This window comes from Colletotrichum orchidophilum, assembly GCF_001831195.1.
Source record: "Colletotrichum orchidophilum strain IMI 309357 chromosome Unknown Scaffold_113.1, whole genome shotgun sequence".
Classification (NCBI taxonomy): domain Eukaryota; kingdom Fungi; phylum Ascomycota; class Sordariomycetes; order Glomerellales; family Glomerellaceae; genus Colletotrichum; species Colletotrichum orchidophilum.
In genome coordinates this window covers 1-18,502 of record NW_019173069.1, presented here as the reverse complement: position 1 = coordinate 18,502, position 18,502 = coordinate 1, and the positions used below count along the sequence as shown (strand labels likewise).

The following is an 18,502-nucleotide window of genomic DNA, read 5'->3' as shown; positions in this document are numbered from 1 at the left end:
GTGTTTCGTTTGCTGAAGTGGACAAGGTAAAGCTATCGTGGGCAAACCAGGGCAGGGCTGGCAAGGCCTACAAGATGTCAGTTGCTTCCCTCTCAAGAAAATACATCTGGAAATCCCCACCTTGAATCTAGTTGAGTCTGGTTGATTCAAGACAAGGGAAAAGGCAGAACCGAATCACAGTTGTTTGTTCTGCCCTTGAAGTAAGTCCTGCTCCAGTTGTTGTTTGGATCACACTGACTCTTTTTTCTTTCTCTTTCCAGGTGAACAGGATATTGGTGAATGGCCAAAACAAAAGAAGAATAGAAATCTGAGAGAGGGAGAGAGAGAGGAGACTGGCAGGAGGAAGGAAGTATGGCACAAAGTTGACACGGCCGACCCCTTGGTGCGATCTTGAGACACTTCTCACGATCGAGAGGCTCGGGACCATGGCGTCGAAGAAGGCAGTCAAAGACTTGGAACGTGATATTTTGGCCCTGGATGAAGTGAGATGTTTCTCCTCATGCTATTCTTGCACATTATGTAGAAATAGGAGAAAGATATAATTCCCTCCTTTCCAGAGCTATCGAGGGAGGTTACACACAAATGTCAGGAACTTTAATACCCCACGACCCAACTTTGGTCAAGTCTAATGCCTGATCTTTGAGGAAAATTATTAGTGAAAGGAGAAGCGAATGTTGGACCCGTAAGTGATAGAAACCACCCACCTGCTATCTCGCATCTCTTTCTGCTCGGTATCAACCCACCTCATGATTATACCTTCTGCCCCCTTTCCAAATCCCCTGCTTGACCTTCCTCGTCCTCCTTACTCGTATCATCGCTCGTGGCCAACCCCTGCTGCGTGACATGCTCCTGGTCCAAGCTGTACTTCTTCACCGTGACGCTGATGAGCATGCAGAACCCGGCAAACGCAATCAAGCTGATCCAAATCGCCCGCAGCGCATCGCAGTATGCCTCCACTAGCTTTGCCCTCGTGGCGTCGCCCGCCGGCATCCGCTTGATGACCTCGACCACAATGGTCGCATCGCGCGAGTACTCCTCCGCGGCGTGCGCCAGCGATGGAATATCGAGCAACCTCGTCCGGAAGGCGTTTTGGAATATGACGCCCGAGACGGCGACGCCGACAGACTGCCCAAAGGTGCGCAAAAAGGAGTAAAAGGCGGCGGCCTGGCCGTTGAGGGCCGGCTCGCAGGCCGCCTGGATCGAGAGCGCCATGGCGGGGAAGATCATGCCCGTGCCAATGCCGATAGGGATGTTGAGCCAGATCCACTGCGGGATGGTGGTGTCGGGACGCATGAGGCACATGAGGCCGGCACCAAAGGTCGTTATGGCCCAGCCGGCCCAGAGAGACCAGCGGTATCTGCCCGTGATGCCGGCGATGAGACCGACGGCCATGGCGGAAGGTGCGACTGTTAAGCTTTCTGGGAGGGCGGCGACGGCCGAGACTACGACGGAGTAGTCTTTGACGGCTTGGTAGTAGAGGACTGCGAAGAATAATCAGCTGCGGGCTTTCTACAAGGTGGTATCAAGGTAGTGGGAGGAAGGCTGACCAAGGAAGTAGAGAATCGACCAGAGGATCATGCCGTGGAAGACGGTCATGATATAGTTGGCGATCATGGTCCAGTTGTTGAAGATGCCCTTGTCGATCATGGGCTCCGGAGCAAATCGAAGTTCCCAGAACCCAAAGGCCACGATGATGAAGACGCCCAAGATCAACGGCAGCAGACACCTGAAAGAGGTCCACTCGTACATGACACCACCCGTCGAGATTCCAAACAGGAAACTCGTCGAGCCGGCCGTGAACAAGAAGCTACCAAGCCAGTCGAACCTCTTGAGCTTGGCCCCAATGTGGCCGGGGACCTTGACCTGCTTGAGGAAGAAGAAGATCATCACCGCGCCGATGGCGATGATGGGGAGATTGATCCAGAAGATCCACCGCCAGGAGACGTTCTGTGCGAAGCCGGCGCCAATGAGGGGCCCCGTGACCGTGCCGACGGACCAGACTGCCGACAGCAGCGAAAACCACTGGCCTCGCACAGAAAGCGGGACGAGGTCGGTGATGATGACTTCGGTGAGGGCGAGTATACCGCCGCCGCCTATGCCTTGAATGGTCCGCCCCGCAATCACAATGTGGAAGTTGTTGGCGACGGCCCCGACTATCGAGCCCACGGCGAACAGCAGGGCCGAGACGTACACGAGGTACTTCCGCCCAAAGATGCCGCTGAGCCCGGCGACGGTGGGTTGCAGGACTGTGCTCGCGAGAAGAAAGCTCGTGCCGGACCAGAAGGCCTCGAGGGCTGTTCCGCCGAGGGCGACGCTCATTGTCGGGAGGGCGACCGAGAGCGTCGTGGCGTCAAAGGCGACGGCTAGCGCAACGGCGCAAAGGGCGCCGAAGGCGAGGAGGAACTCCCGCGAGGGTTTGAAGATGACTTTGCCATTCTGGTCGATTTGGGTAGTTTGCTTCTCGAGCACCACCGCTGGTGTTTCTGTGTCTGTTCGTATGGTGGACATTTGTAAAGGTGTGAGTTTGTTGATGAGAGGAGGTCAAAAGATTGGTAACCGACTTCAACTTTTGTTTCGCCAGCCGTGGAGTTACTTATTTTGGAGTGTGGTGATGAGATGAATCCCTCAAGTCACGATGTGAATGAGTGAATGGCAAATTCCAAAGCCTTATATGACCCAAGCCAAGGCTAGGTCAGAGAGCCACTTCACCCAACAAGCCCGCATGGTTGGTTGGTAAGCCTTATGCCGCTGTGCGGCTCGGCCACCGTCGAGCCACGTCGATAGAGGGGCCGTGAATGGCATCATGGATGACCGAGTGCGAGCCGGGCTATCATGAGAGAAGTGCTGATTCACCCACTACGCAAAGTCCGAGAAAGTTGTCTTCTCCGCCGCCGTGGAATCAAGTCCGCCAGACCATGAGCGTGGTCCGACATATTAACTGCGGCCTGACTATGCACCGGCTTAGATATCGGAAATTGTGTCATTTTCTTGAACCTCGTCGGGCCATACGTGCCATCGAGGTCCGGCGGGTGCCTCGGACGAAGTATCGCGCCGAAGGAAACGGGAGGCTGATCGGCATCCTGTTCGGGATATTGTGGGCCCTAACCCGGCCGAAGGATTCGGCTCACTGGCCAACACCATACGCCAGTTGACCAAGTTGAGCTCCAATCAGGTAAGCACCAAGCAAGTGCTAAAGGTAGGCGGCTTGCCAATTGTGAGCTGTGGGAAGTTCTGATGTTAAAATTTGGAAACCTGAATGGACGAGCCAAGATCTGCAAAACGATTAGCGGAATGCCCAATTGGAATTTATAACTGATGCCATTCCTCCCCTTGATGCAGCTTGGATAGCACGTGAGATTGTGATGCCGGTCTCATTGTATGCCTGGCTCACTCAGTCGTTCTCTCACATCCTGCTTGGCCTGAAGCGAAGAGTAGGGCGGTCGGTGCTGAACGGACCCAATCGAGATTTATCTCCTGATCTCTGCGCCCTGTTGAACAGACACCCTGTTGGTGGGGGGCAATCTCCGAGGCGGCACAATTGTGCGAGATGATTGGTCTGCCAGATCAGCAATCGGCATTTGCATCTGCGGATGGGCCTCCGATACGGCTCGGGCTTTATAGAGAGAAGAAATTGGCCGAGCATCGAAAAGTTGAAATAGTCATCGAACGTGATTCATTTTCGTCTCACAAATACATCAGTATCCGAGCAAGAGACTGGGTGGCTGCCTCAACGCTAGCTCAGATACCTGCAGTTCTCCAAGCTTTAATGATAGCAGCACTAAAGAGGCGCTTTTGGTGATCATCGACGATACCAGGGCTCGCTTGTCCGGAAGGCTAATGGGATCACCCTGCTACGACAGCCGCTTAACCGAAAGGTTTGAATAGTGAGCGCCCGCCGTGAAAATTTGCCCAAACTCCGAACGGAGTCTCCTAATTGGCTGGGTGTTTTTGACAACCTTGGACCTGATGTGGCACGTTCTTAGAGCAAGAAGTCAGGTGGAAAAACGAAAATGACAACTTGGCTTTGTGAAGCCATAAGCGTGGCTTCTGTTCGTTTGGAAGAGATGACGGTTCATTAGCCTCGGTGCCGCAGGTTTGATTTGTTGACGGCCTAGCAAACTTTCCCCAGGTCTATTATTGAGCCGCCTCGGTGGCGGGATCCTAGTAGGATCATCTCAGCTACGGGGAAGGCATAATGGAAGGCAATTCGACTGGATAGACATAGAAGGGAAAACCAATTGTCAAGCTTGTCAGGAAGAGAGTTACCTGAGGGCGATATTCTCCGCGCATGCCGGTGGCGTTCTAGCAAGTCGAGTCAAAGAGGCAACTCCCGAAGTTTGAGTCAAGAAAGACCCGGCCACGCTCCCATAGCTCAACTTCCGAGAGGGAAAAGCTCTGAGAGCTTACTGCGGGCTTTCTGCGACAGAATTCAGGCTAGGCGATGAAAATGTACAATTTGAACCGAGGTGCTCGGTTTTCTTCGCATTCCATCGACGCGGTTCTCGATTGGAAACATGTGTCGAAATATTGGTTCAACACGACGCGGTTGTGTGGAAAGCCGGATTAGGTAGCCATGGATCCCTAGGCTCAGGCAGTCCTGGTAACCTTGCACACCCATGTCAAGCTCCATGACCCTGACAGATTGACAACACAGTTGAAAGAAGAACTTGGACCCCAGAGGCATCGGACCCGGTCGGCGCGCCGTTCGCTCGCGGAGCACTCGGAAAGGATTTATGAATGGTGTCGTGGTACTGTCAGTGCGCTGACTTTGGCAGGTCGGAGCCGTCTGGATGGGCGGGCCTCAGTGACACACCCTGAGATGCTGTCGAGGCTTGTGCGGTAATGCAGCCAGAGGGGTTCGAATTTGCATGGAAATCGCGCTTATTTCCACTCAGTGTTTCGGTAGGCGGCCGCTCAAGTAGGACACCTATTTACCAAAATCTCCATTGCCAAGCGAACCTACTTCATCGACAAAGGAAGCAGCGCACTGAAGATCCGCCGAAGTCGCGCTGGAACCCTCAAGTGAGAAACTGAGAGAGTATACCGGTAGATGTCAAACGGCGTGGACAATTTGGCAGCCCTGGATCTGGTTCAAAGCATGCTATGGAAAATGCCAATCTGTGACTCCATCCCGATATACCGCTAAGCCCGTGGTCATTGAGATGGACGAAAGGTGACAGTTCGTTGAAGTCAGAAATAAGCTCGCCGCTCACGACGTTGAGAGTGGAGAACTGGGTAGATCATCTGGGTGGCCCACTAAAGAGGAGGGAGCGACAAATGGATCGTCCTCGCTTCCACTAGTGTGGCGTATGTAAGCAAACATGTAAGTAGAATATTTACCCAGACGGAACTCTATTGGGAACTCCTACTTGCCCAAGACATTTATCAAGCACCCCAAAGCCAAAACCCTCATGGCCCCTGAGAGACTGAGAATCAGGCTGTTCTGGACATCGTTGTAATCGAAATCACCAGACCAAGTTGTCGTACTAGAGTGGATAAAGTGAACGCGTCGACGTTCTGCTACGGCACTGCCCAGACTCTACAATGATCACCGCGCAAGACGCCGAGCGGCTTTCCGTGGTGCTCCATGGACTCTACTGATCCGGTTCGAACCTGTTTTCCATCGCCGGATTTTAATTGAGAGATTCGAGTCTACGCCGTAAAAGCCGACGCCCACGACCAGATTTCCTCATCGGGGAGCCATGACAGGATGAAACGATCCCATCAGCCACGAAGACGAATGAGCAAATTTCCACCATGCCGTCAAGTGTTGCGTGTGGGTGGACAGCCACCCGACGACCAGATTCTTGGAATTGGCGATTCAGCTGATTTGCGGCTGCCGTCCGACACGGTAGCACCAGTAGCAACTCTGTTGGCCGAAGCGACCTGCTCCTTGGTGTCGAAATGCTAATTAGCCCGCGAGCGACCCGCGGCGTACAACACCACCTATACGCCTATAGGTGGACGTGCTCAGCCCCGCGGAACCAACCGATCCGCTATGTTCAATTCTGACGGCTTATCTGCCTGTTTTTTCAACTTGCCTCCGGTCTGGAGCCGGAATTGGAGCCGAGTACATCATGTTAGTTCAAGACCCCTTACATCATTGTCAGTGGTGGCTGGCTACCTCAGTACCAACGGCGGCGCGTTATTGCGATCAGACTTTGCCGACCTCTTGGTATGAACCATATGTGTTTGATTGTTTAGGTTGACAGTACTCCCAACGGGTTTCTAGTGGCCCATCATGCAAAAGTTTCTCACGGCAGTCGAAGAGAGGCCCTACAAGGCCACCAACACGATGGAACACACATATGCACGCGCAGTCCCTGACACCTGTCTGAAATGCCATCCATCGACCGGCTTGCCACAGAGCCGGGTTGTTCCCTCCATGATCGACACAAGGACCCCGGCCGTTATTCCCCTCTTACGGTACATTTCGTTTGCCGTCTCAAACATTGTGCGCACGAGCGGACGGGGCCACCCTTGATAACCACCATCGACGAATTGTCAGGGCTTAGTGGCGCATGAAACAAACCTTGAGAAAGACCAGGCAGCATAGGCTACAAGCTGTCCAATGCTAAGACCACCGAGATCGCCCTCCACCAACGGCGCGGTCCCGTTCGATCACTTTGAACTCTTGTTACTTGCTAACGCGTCGAGTTGCTGCCACAGAGTTTCGTAGAGCGTCCCATCGGTGATCCAGCCGTTCCGTTGATCTTTTTCTGAGCAAGCATATGGCTTGTTGACTCAGCCTTAGAGGTCTGTATCTAACGGTGAAAATGTGGTTCATCGCTATGACATAGGGATTTCTGCCCCTCCATCCCGCGTACGCCCTCATTTGTCTTTTGTCATGGCTCGAAAGTTGGCCTCGGAGCCTGATGTTTTTGTTCTGAGAACTTGTGAAAAAGAGCTTTAACCTTCGGCCGCCTCCTACATCTTCTGGGTCTTCGGATCCATCCCCTCCGTCTTGCTTGACAAATCTGCTTTGCAGTGCCAATACTGCCCAGTACGACCATGGTGAACACAGGAAAGCCTTCGGGCGGCTGCAAGCTGTGCAGAGCCCGGAGAATCAAGTGCGATGAGGGGAAGCCATTCTGCATGAGATGCAAAAAATCGCGACGGCAATGTCCTGGTTACCGAGATCCGTTCGAGGCCAATATCCGCGACGAAACACAAGCGACCATCAAGAGATTTAAAAAGTCGAGAGGCGAAGAGAGTTCCGACGAGGAAGGCAAGGAAATTGCGCCAGTCTGCAACAAGCAGTGCTTAAAGACGGTTGCTGGTCCCAAATACAAGACGTTCGATTACTCGAATCCATCGGCTTTTCCATACCACAACGATGATGATAACACGACCGAAGAAGACGGAGACATTCCGGCATCTGTGTTTAACTCACTGGATGAGCAAGCCTCTTGCTACTTTCTCTCGGAATTCACCATTGTCCCGTTCACACCCACGGCCCGAGGATATTACCGTTTCCTCCCACGCTTCTTGGGCGGAACGAATGTATCAAAATGCCTCTCTCAAGCTTACAAGGCAGTCTCTCTGGCCTCGCTGGCCAGTCTCCGTACGGTGAATGCCAGTTCTGCTTTGTTTCATGCACAAGGTCACTATCTGCGGGCGGTCCGGGCTGTCACCAAAGCCATCATGGACCCTACAGAGGTGCTGAATGATCAAACTTTGGGAGCTGTGCTGATGCTGGCATTCTACGAGGTTGGTCTATTGAGCAGAATTTTCGAGGCTTCTAAGGCTAATGAATGACAGATTTTGACGTCTTCTCGGGACTCTATCGCCGAGTATACTAACCATATGAAGGGTGCGGCAATCATTGTCAAACTCAGGGGTCAAAAGGGTCTCGAAACACCCGAAGGCGAAGAGATGTTTGCAATTACCCGAAATCAGTGCCTCTCTATTCACTGTCTTCCCAACTCCCCCGAAGTATCTGAATTCACGTGGCTTCTGCACCACGAATGCCGTGGCCGGATGCAGCACGCTATCGCGAGCATGGATATCCAGAGCAGTCAAATTAGACAAGACGTTGATCGAATTCTCGGAGCGGGGGACCGGAAGCCGGAGACGATTCAGAAGGTGCTCGATGCCCTCAAGCGTGCTCAAGCACTGGAGGCCAAATTTCGCAAGCTCAACAACGATCCCAGCCCGCAGTGGAAGGTCGACACGGTGGAGTGGGTGATGGAGCGATCCGACAATGAGCTCGACACGGCCCAGACTTTTGCTGGGCCCGTGTACGGATTCTTCAACTTGCCTCTCGCGATCCTTCACGTGGCCACCTGGTGCTGCCATCTGATGCTAACCACCACCATTCTGCGGTGCATGGCCTGGCTCGTGTCTCCCGACGACTACCGAATGGGCGAGGAGTACGAGGAACTCAAACGCTCGGCCATCTTGCGTATCGAAGACACCATTGCTTCGACCCCTTTCTTTTGCAGGTGGAACGGCTATGGCGTGGTCGTGTCTCAGTTCCCGTGCGGCAACACCAGGCCAGATGACCCTTTGAAGGGTGCCGCTGGCCTGATGGTTTTGTGGCCCATGGTCACGGCTTGCAGCAGCGACTTTGCGACTCCCAGACAGAGGCGTTTCCTAAGAGGCCGCCTCAAGTATTTGGCCGAGGTCGCGGGGATCAGGCAAGCCAACATTTTCTACAACGTGAGTAATAGAACTTGTCTCGACAGGGCTGCAAGTTGCTAATATAAACGTGACAGATGCACGACATATCATCTCCATCCCGAGAGATCGAGCGAGATCGCAGGTCCGGTGTCCACTCGTCTTCTGGTGCTGACAACTTGCTGAGCATGCCCTTCTGATCACGGAGACACACACACGCATACGTATATACATACGACATGGGATTGGTCAATTTCTTCTTCCAGGGAGGGGAGATCAGCGATTAAGCAAATTTCCTCCTTCTCCTTTATGCGACTCACATATTTTTATATTTTCCCTAGCGTCAGCGCCAGCGAATTTGACATTCCTTGATTTCAATCATACAGGTTTTTTCACGGTTTCTACATACGACTTTGACGACCAAGTGCATTTGGTGGGTTATACATCATCTGAGAGGCGCCCTCTGGAGGCTCCGCCTCTCGCGCGGTGTTGGGGGTTTTTTATGTTAAAGACAGAGAAAGGGTTGTTTTTTGTTTTTTTTTGCGTCTTTCTTGGCCATGAGGTTTCCCTATTCTTATTTCTGTAAAGTCATCAAGCGCTCGTCTTACATCTCATTGCGTTCATATCATTGCCGGCTGCAGCGGGGAGCGTGGGAACTGTTTCTGTGAAATTTTCTCTTTAAGCGACTCGGTTTAGGCTGTCTGGCTAGGATGGAAAGCGTTGGGCTTGGATTACTGAGCACGGCTTGATGATTTGCATGAGCTTGATGCGGGGACCGTTTTGATGCCATGCAGAAGAATGAGATTTCTCAGAAAATTACAGATGACTTGTTCTGCCCAAGACGTACGTACCCCAACCGTGACATCCTAGGCGTTACCTCACTCTGGTCCAAAGTGGACGACGCGTCAACCAACACAATGAACCACATAGCAATTGTGTCCTTGGAAATACCATGCCATAGCGCCAACCATGGGCCTCCCTTACCCTCATCCAACAACATGACCCCGTATGCCACAAAGTCTCGATGAACTCCTACCTACCTCCCACGACGCCCAACACCAATCCTCTCTTCCCTCGTCCGTCCCCCACGGCCCCCATCCCCCGGCGTGGGCGTAGTCTGTACCGCGCCGCGGCCGCCCTGGCCCCTCTGCGCCCTCATCATCTCCTGCTGCCTCCTGAGCAGCTCCCGCTGCTGGACCTCGTCGTACTCCAAGCTCTCGTCGTCCACATCCAAGTCCGCCGTGACCATGCTTTCGTCGTCTAGGCCCTGCAGTTGCAGTTGCCGTTGCTGCTGCTGCTGCTGTTGAAGGCGCTGCATCTGATGGATCTGTGCCTGCGTATACCTCTGCTGCTGGTGCTGCGGTGATTGCTGCGGTACAGGCGATGAGAATGGATGCTGCTGTTGCTGTTGCTGTTGCTGAAGAATCCGCTGCTGCTGCGTGGCCAAGGCGGCTTGTTGTTGGGCCTGCTGCTGAGCCTGCTGGGCCTGGACGAGAACCTGCCGTTCTCGGACTATGGCCTCGCGGGCGCGGCGGTCTTCGTAGGATGCAATGTCCTCTGCCGTTATGGCTAGGGTTGTCGCGGGGCGGCGGAGCATGATCGTGTTTGTGAGATTTAGGTGGTCTTTTTTCTGCTTCTATTTTGCGCGGCCTTTTCCCCTTGGTGGCGGTGATGTTGACCGGTGATGTGCTGAGGCGGGGGGCAAAGGGGCGACTGAAGGACTGATTGACAGGCACCTGTTTGAATTGAGCGCGGGATTATGGGGGCGAGAGTGATTCACGTTGCGTGAGGTGTGACGAGTTGATGTGAGGCCGGGGGATGGAGCTGGGGCCTGGAGCCTGGCGCGAGGAGGGATCTGCCTCGATCCTTTCTCTGGTTTGAGGGCGTAGTGGATTGATGAGCCCAGAGCTGAGAGCTCGGGAGCGTTGTATTCGGGAGGAAGGGAGGTGATGCCAACAGCAGCAAGCTCAAACTCGAGTGGAGTGTGATGAGTGATGAGTGAGTTCGCGGCACGGGCAGCTGAAGACGACGACGGCCTGAACAGTGCAGCACGAGGCGGATTTCTTCAACGGGTCGAATGCTACCTATGCAAGGTACCTAAGCTAGGCGACAGGTCGTGGGGGAGGGGATTTCTGCCTTAAAATAATATCGTGGGTCGTTATTGAGCTGATATGCAAGTTGAGTCGTTCCTGTTCTAAGTGCTTTGCGCGTTTGGTTCCCTTTTCGTCAGAGTTCAGCGCGACCCCGGAACAGACGACGACGGCGCGCGCGTAGTAAGAACAAAAAAAAAAAACATACATGGATGGTGCAGGCGGGTCTTGCCGGGGCGATCCGTGGTGGTGGTAAGGGTAATGCGTGGGTGCCTCATGGGGGCCGTGGCTCGCTGCGGCGGGCTGGAGGGCGGGGCCCACCGCCGTCCAGCTCAGGCCTCTCTACCGAAGGTAATCGGGGGCCGGCGTTGGGAAGGGGCCGTGTGAGTTTGGCGGACGACGGCACTGTATGCATGCAGGTCAGCCCTAGGGGATTCTGAAAGATCCATCTCATTGCGACGTTGGCTCTTTGGTGCCTGTTTGACAGACGTTCAGTTGGTGGGTTTCCTAGACAAAGCGATATGTCAAGTTTCATGGGACACACACACAGAGAGAAAGAGAGAGGGAGAGAGAGGGAGAGCGACTGAATTCACATGCCATCGGAGTTGATTGTCGTATTATACTACCAAGTATTCAATTCTTATTCTAATCCTAAACTCATGCCAGTTCCGCTCAGTAGGCGCCCGTAGCATAGACATTCTCGGCCTCCCATCGCAGGAAATCCCCGAGATCATGTCCCAGATTATACCCCATGGGCACCACCTCAGGCTCTCCATCGGAGCCCCTCATCATGACCAGGTCCATCATGGGACTGGGCGGCAGGCTCTCGACGCTCTCGCGGTTGTGCCGCTTGGGATGCCCCTCCATCGTCCACCGCCTAATGTTGCATCCATGCGTCAGGAACTTGGACGCGTTGATATTGCCTTCGTTCCAGAACCCAGTAGGGTGTTCGGCCCTCACGGGGATGGGTAGTTCGCTATCCCGCGCCGCTCTACCGAACGACTTGGGCGACAACTCCGTCGTAGACGCGCGAGACCGTTGCAGACGGCTCGCCGGCTCGTCGCTGGTGAGCAGGCGGCCGTGGCTATCGAAGCCGAAGCCGTCGAACCACGCGGCCAGGTTGGCAGTCTCTTCAGTCTCCGATCTCTGTGAAAAGTCTGCAGGGTCTGAGAAGAGGTCACCCGCGCCGCCGAGGATGGCCATCTGGAAGGCGGTCCAGTCTAGCGTATCGTCAGGATCGATTGTTAGTCCCTTGACCACTTCTGACTTGGGAAGCCGTATACGTCCGTGTCGGAAAGCAGGATGGTTGAACGTGAAAGGTGTCGATGATAAAAAGACAAAGTCGTCTTCATCCACGGGTGCAAAAGTTCGCGCAGCAGTGCTGTTGCTGTTCTCTGCCGAATGACCTCCAACGTCGGGCGTCGTAACTACGACCTCGGGAATCGTCGCTAACAGCGGCGCCTGCGGCCTGGGAAGAAACCTCGCCGGGTTCTTCGCAGGAGGGGGAGGAGGGGCTACCATTGTAGGATCGTCCGCCTCGTATTCATCCTTGGTCACAGGCGTCTTCCTACGCGGCGACTTTTCTTTGAACGGCAAGTCTCGTCGTACGCTTGAGTCGAGGAGCTCGGGTGGAGTCATTGCCTCTGAAGGGGTGATAGTGGTCTTGGCCCCAGCTGCTCCTATCCGAGAAAGGAGGTCTTGGAGGTGAAAAGGTTCAACAGGCGTCTCGCTTCCATCGGTGCTGATGGTCCTCAGAGTATCAGTCGATCGTCGCGGTTGTGATTGAGACTCCCTCTCCACCCGCAACGCATGTAGGCGATCTGGCGTGAGAAGCTCGTCAACTTCCACTTTGCGGAAGAATTGTCCGGTAAGGATGTCGGCTACGTCCTCTCCCAACTGCCACCGGGAAGACTTCCTAGGTCTCATCTTGACCCGTTTGGACTTCTTGGATGTTCTCCTTCTGGGCTTTGATGCAGATGACACCGAGGCACTCGATGGTGGAGGAGGCAGCGCTGGGGTACTGTTGCTAGACTGCAGTCTCAATAGTGGAAGGCTCGGTGAGTCAGGCTTCGCCAACTTAAGAGAGGCCAGCGATGTAGGCGCGTGATGAGCCTGAGCCTCGGTATGTGGTGGAAAAGTTGACACCGCCACCTTCGCCTCTTCGATTGCTGTTCCTACGGCTTTGAAGGCTTCATCGGTTTCTCGGATGAGTTGCTGAACATTGAGGGACCAGCGGTCCAAGCCATTGTCTTCCGGAGTAGGGGGAGGGGTCATGGTCTCTCTGAGTGCGGGATGTTCTGATAGATCTATGTCGCCAGCCTCATGGGCCTTATTGTAAGCTTCTGTCGACTTTGGTCTAAGCGTGCTGCTAGGAGGCGGTGACAGAGGAGAGATGCAGAGGTGTCGGCGGTCCGCGAGACGTTTCGGGGCCGTGGATCGAGAGGGCCTCTCTTGGAGTCGAGGGGAACAAAGAGTGCCATAGCTGGTATTGGTCGAGGCGGTGTCTGTATGACACTCGCAACTGCACAAAGAACTCGACGATGAATTTGGTGATCCCTGAGGGCAAGATGGGCTCTCTGCCGGTATCCTCTTGATGCTTTGTGTCCTTCGTGCGAGGGTCTCCTCCCTCGAGGGTCTTCTGGATTTAGGGTTGGATGGACGCCTGGTCGGGGCCCAAGATTTGGATTTTTGTTGCTTGCGTCGGTATTTGAACAGTGAAAGATCCTCGCTTCCGATGGAGTCTCCGGAATGACGGCGCTCATTGATCGTTTGAGAGCGGCGAGGTGAGATGAGTCTCCGTATGCTGAAGCTTGACCGAGACATCCTGTCGAAGACTTGGGCGTACAAAGTGTATCATGCAGCAGTTCAAGGACAGTATGGGTTCACCAAGTCTAGTACATGACATATATGAGAATACGAAGGGGAAGAATATCTTGGGGTCCTTAACGAGTGACGTGACTGAGAAGGAGATCCATGACCGGGGGGTTTGAGCCCAAGGACAAAGGGGAAAGGAATAATGGATGCCATCTGGAGCCATGGGCAGAGGACGAGGGGATGCTGTATGTATGTTGTTCTGGATCTGCATGTAGGACAAACAAAAGCAAGCGAGTCGGGGCCATATTGGACCAGCTGATGATTGTGGCCGTACCAATTCTCTGTACAGTGCCTATCAAGTCAAGTTGGGGGTGTTAGTCAGGGAGACTATCAGCCTGGATGGGCAGATCTACTTACCCATGGACAATGACAGGTGGAGGGTGGTAGTGGAAGTGGTCGTGTATGTGTGTGGTGCATTGCGGTGCTGGGTATGCATGTTGCGGCGGTGCAAAAAGCCAACCTGGCCCCTGTCTGGTCGTGCAGGCAAACTGCGTGAGAGCGGAGGCTGCAGAGTCGTGTCTGGTCAGTCTGGCCGGGGGGTTTGATCGCTGCCCGGCTCCCGTTATTTTGGTATTCAGCAATTGGCTGTGTCCGCCGGTTGCTATTACTGGCCTACGTGGCTTTCAAAAGGACCTTTTTGTTTTTCTCGAGGGGGGGCGGGAGACTTCTCCGGAGGGATCTTGGGGTGGTGGGCGGCCCCGAAGGGAGGGTGGTATTGCATCTGTTCATTGCCGGCCCTTCCAGCGTGGGATAGGTATGTGACTGTTGCGGACAGATGAATCCATATCCGTAATGCGTTGCTGTTGTGTTTGGAACACCTCGTCGCCCTCTTGTCTCCCGAGTTTCTCTCCGCAGTCCCCCAAGTATCGTGCAGTCAGCCTTATGAAGTGATTGACGGCGAAGCTGTCGAGACAATATGGAACATCGTGGCCGGCGCAGAGGACGGGATTCGGCAGGATTCGCTCCATCTTACTATTGGAGCCGGTCGTCACACTAAGCAACAAACCATCGGTCAGCTGCAGTCGCGAGCGAGATGCAACTTGATGGAAGTCCTCGCCGTACGACGACACGGGCGGCGACGTGCAGAGGTAAGCAACCAGTTGGATCCAATCCGGCCCGTCACTCTGACACCGACATGCCAGCCACAACCGAGGGCTTGCGAGAGCTGGAAAGCAGCAGAACCGCAAGATGTTCAAAGTCCTGACAAAGAAAACGGCTAGTGCCCAGAGAGCACGACATATGGCCAGCGGAAAACGTCGAAACGGTGACAGCTTGCTCCCAGGGAAGCCATTGAACCTGGCAGTGCCCTGGTCGCCTGGGCAGCTGGGGTTGATGTTGATTGACTATGCCGCGATCTCGAGGACGAATAGTCAGCGGTCACAAGTGACTGCTGACAGACGACGCTCTTCCAGATGGGGTTCCTCAAGTGCCGAGTCTCACCTCACTCTCACCGAGCGGTCAGCACTTGCTAAAACGCAGTCGAGGCAGCAGCAGCAGCTCGCTGCGTTCAATGGGTGGCTATTCCCGCCGTATCTTCCAAGCCGGTGCAGGCAATGCAGCTCTCCAGACCAAACTGCAGGGAATCGGTCCCTCAAAGGACCCTGGATCCGAACAACACAGGCAGGAAACTGACGGGGTAAGGCAACCCCCAGGCTTGCCAGTGTCAATCATTCGGCATTACCCGCATCCACCGGGCGCAGGTTGAGAGATGCAGAGCCTCTAGTACCGAACGAGGGGTGGGACGCGAATCGACAATGCCGGGATACGACTCGGAAGAAAGAGACATGGGCTCCGGACACGCTCTCCTGCGTATTCCCGCTGATGCGATGTGGGAATGGACGAGTATTGAGAGGGGCATGTTTCAGAAGCATCATGTATCGAGAACAGCAGAATCTTCACCTACCACAGGCTGAGGTGGATGTGGACGTCCTCGAATCTGCAGAGTCTTCCATCCCCCGTTCGTTAGTCAGACAAGCCAAGAGGCAAGAGGGCGTGACCAAGCTGACGAGGAGGGCCGGAAGACTGCTGCTTCCCCTCCTACATCCCTCCCCGGCTGCCGTAAACGGCCGAGCAGAATATCGACCGGTGGCGTCCATCATACATGATATGCCGTCGTTGGTCGGCTGGCTCGTCGGCCAAGGCCGTGAAGAAGAAGCAAAGGGGTTCGTGTTCGACGCCGCCCAGTGCCCAGCAGCTGCTTGTGGTGGTTAAGGTTCAGATGCGTTGCGAACAAGTTGGACTTGGTTTTTAGCGGCCGCTCATAAGGCAAGGTACGCCCACAGTTGCCCGCCAGCTGACGCCCAAACCGAGCTGGAGTGGGACTGGCAAGGGGCCCAGGGGAGTCCTTGACATGCTGGTAAGCACCCTCACAAACACCCACACATACATACAGAGAGACACAGAGACATCATCAACCTTCCTGGCCCCTGCAGGATCTCATATTTGTGCTATGAGCTATTAACAACTCGTTTTGGGGGCCGCGGAGACCGCGAAGGCTGCTATTACCAGTTGGTCATGAATTTCTCGTTGGAAAACCTGGCTGTTCTGAGATGAATCAGGCGAACCCGCTGGCCATGTTCACTCTCAGCAACCAACCAGCAATCCAATCTCAGACAAAGAAAACGTTTGCTCTTTTCTTCTGGCTCCTTTAAAGCCACTGAACAACCCATGGCTGATCTCGATCTCTGTTGTTTCTCCTCTCGGTCCACATCGCCCATCTGGCGCGGTTCCCGCAAAATGTTAACCCCTGACGACTGCAATCGCTTCTTCACTTCAGGCTTCAATTCTTGGAAAAGGCATTGACTCAATTGACCTTGCCGACAAGGACGTTGAGACTTGAGATTCAGGAACCGAGTAATACACCCAAACTCTGCCAGGCCAAGGCCAAGACAAGACAGCCTTAGAAGGCTAGCCATTCTATTTCCGACCTGACGAATGTCACCTTGGGCCGGCAGCTTCTGCCCTTTTGCTGCAAAACCCTCCCCTGTCCTCTACTTAACCCCTGCCGCCCGCCCGCGTTACATTGCCCCTCGAGGTTCTCAGTTCGCATGAAGAGCTGAGACATCGTGGTTCGTTCTCTCCCATGGCAGCCTTGCTTTTTTTGACTCTTTTTCTATCTCATGTAGAAAACCTGTCGGTCTCGGTGGGTTTTGCCCTAGTCAACCCCATATCCATTGCTTGCCGTCCGTCCGTATCTCATGGGTCCCCGTCTGTCCAGCGCGTGGCCCGTGGAGTCCATACGGACGTAAACGCACACAAGGGCCCCAACTTGGCATCAGGCGATATGCTCAGCAGCTCAGGGCACTCTCTAGTCTTTGGGCAATACAGATTCGATCCTGCCGAGGAAGGCCCGCAATAGAAGTATTAGAACAATTCCAATATGGAGACTGTATACGCACGTACAGTATTACAGATCGGCGTCGCAAATGAATGATGAAGTGGGCAGCGGCGGTAATATGCCCCCCAACTGCCAACAAAGTCGTGTTTCCAGTTGGACCCTCGTCTTTCGGCCGGTCAGAGACGCAATTACGCGCTGCTCCCAAATCTAGCTCTGAGCTGCTTATTGTAAGGACAGACGCTAGTCGCATTCAAAGAGATTGTTAGGAAGATATTGATATTCATCTGATTGGATCGGGCTGACGAGCCTAATCTTTGCTATTAATTGCGCGATGCAGCGCTGCCAGATTCTCAACCTCCTTATCCCCGGTTTTCCGACACGATGACCCCAAGGCGGTATTTTCTGGTAGGTGATTTCTTCTACAAAAGGAATACAGGCTCGTTTTGTGACCTATTCTTGGAAAAAGTCTTTCGCCGCGCCCGAACTTCTGTCCTTGCCAAGCGGCAAGAGCGAGCAAGCGCCGTGATGAATGACTGCATAAGAATGCGTCGATGATAGTTTCGATATAGGAATATTGAGTAAATGATGTGGTTTTGACTCAAGGGAAGAAGATGGCAATGGGGTGGTACAGTCTACCGTCTCGGTGGGACCCTCTGGTCGTCATAGTCTGACGAGCGGCGGCTTGTGGATGGACTGAGTCGAAGAGTGGTGACTTTCCGGGTATCGAATATAGTTTTGATGTTGGTTTTGTTTGAAAAATTGGGTATCCAAGATGGGTATCTCAAATGATCTCGCTTTGCTTGCGAATCTCCTTGGAGGTAGTCGTCTTCATGAACGACTTGGCCGCGTGTCGAGGCACGTAGGCGGCCCGCTTCGGCTGGTCGGCCATGAGGTGCTCCTGCTCCTCCACGGTGCCCATTGATGACAGAGAGGCCAAGGAGCCACTCCGACTGTTGGCACCCGCCCGCGAGGACAGGGAGAAGGAAGAGGATCGGGACGACGAAGAGGCTGACGACGAAGAAGAGGAGGAGCTGGAGGAGCGGCGAGGCTTGAAGGCATCGAGCCAGGAGCCGACGTGCTTCTTGGACCACATTGGGAAGGAGTAATCGACGATTCCGAAGGATCCAGGGGTGTTCATTTGAAGAGCTAGGTAAGATGAGTCGACAAGTGACTTTGTTTGTTTTGATTATTGGAAAGCGTTGAGAGCGTTGCGATTCTGAGAACGGAAATCGAAAAGAATGGGCGGATTGGACACGAGGTTATAAAGACAGAAGAGCAAAGGGACGAATTCGACCTTGGTGGTGCCTGACAAAAGAGGAGCCACGCGGGATGGAGTCAAAATGTCAGATGGGCACGATAGATTGGAGCCAAAAGAATGTGGGATTTCGAGAGGCGTTCAAAGGAAAGTCGATAAAAGCGCAGTAGGTGATAATAAGCTGGAGCTATTAACACCAATCTCTGGGATGGCCGGGCAATGGTCCTAGCCACCTCTCGTGACGAGGGAGACAGAGCACGTTGCGCGGCCTTGAGACCGGCTACCAGAAGCAGAAGTCGGTTGCCCTCTAGGATACACCAGACAGAT

At 54.0% G+C, this 18,502-nt stretch overlaps 6 protein-coding genes across 6 annotated transcripts; 2 read left to right on the top strand and 4 right to left on the bottom strand.

The window, feature by feature from the left end:
• Positions 1–750: 750 nt before the first annotated feature.
• CORC01_10946 (major facilitator superfamily transporter) lies at positions 751–2,508 on the bottom strand (the record flags this gene model as incomplete). Its single annotated transcript, XM_022622573.1, has 2 exons — positions 751–1,481; positions 1,548–2,508. 2 exons carry the CDS (start codon positions 2,506–2,508, stop codon positions 751–753), a joined length of 1,692 nt encoding a protein of 563 aa, XP_022470883.1.
• Positions 2,509–7,011: 4,503 nt separating this feature from the next.
• CORC01_10945 (uncharacterized protein) lies at positions 7,012–8,819 on the top strand (the record flags this gene model as incomplete). The annotated part of the gene is made up of 3 exons (XM_022622572.1): positions 7,012–7,710; positions 7,762–8,661; positions 8,718–8,819. The coding sequence occupies 3 exons, from the start codon at positions 7,012–7,014 to the stop codon at positions 8,817–8,819; spliced, it is 1,701 nt and encodes a 566-aa protein (XP_022470882.1).
• Positions 8,820–9,655: 836 nt separating this feature from the next.
• Positions 9,656–10,216, bottom strand: CORC01_10944 (uncharacterized protein; the record flags this gene model as incomplete). Its single annotated transcript, XM_022622571.1, has 1 exon — positions 9,656–10,216. One exon carries the CDS (start codon positions 10,214–10,216, stop codon positions 9,656–9,658), a length of 561 nt encoding a protein of 186 aa, XP_022470881.1.
• Positions 10,217–11,381: 1,165 nt separating this feature from the next.
• On the bottom strand, positions 11,382–13,532 carry CORC01_10943 (uncharacterized protein; the record flags this gene model as incomplete). The annotated part of the gene is made up of 1 exon (XM_022622570.1): positions 11,382–13,532. One exon carries the CDS (start codon positions 13,530–13,532, stop codon positions 11,382–11,384), a length of 2,151 nt encoding a protein of 716 aa, XP_022470880.1.
• Positions 13,533–14,616: 1,084 nt separating this feature from the next.
• Positions 14,617–15,794, top strand: CORC01_10942 (uncharacterized protein; the record flags this gene model as incomplete). The annotated part of the gene is made up of 4 exons (XM_022622569.1): positions 14,617–14,671; positions 14,737–14,838; positions 14,996–15,219; positions 15,492–15,794. 4 exons carry the CDS (start codon positions 14,617–14,619, stop codon positions 15,792–15,794), a joined length of 684 nt encoding a protein of 227 aa, XP_022470879.1.
• A 1,907-nt stretch (positions 15,795–17,701) lies between these two features.
• Positions 17,702–18,058, bottom strand: CORC01_10941 (uncharacterized protein; the record flags this gene model as incomplete). The annotated part of the gene is made up of 1 exon (XM_022622568.1): positions 17,702–18,058. One exon carries the CDS (start codon positions 18,056–18,058, stop codon positions 17,702–17,704), a length of 357 nt encoding a protein of 118 aa, XP_022470878.1.
• Positions 18,059–18,502: the final 444 nt, after the last annotated feature.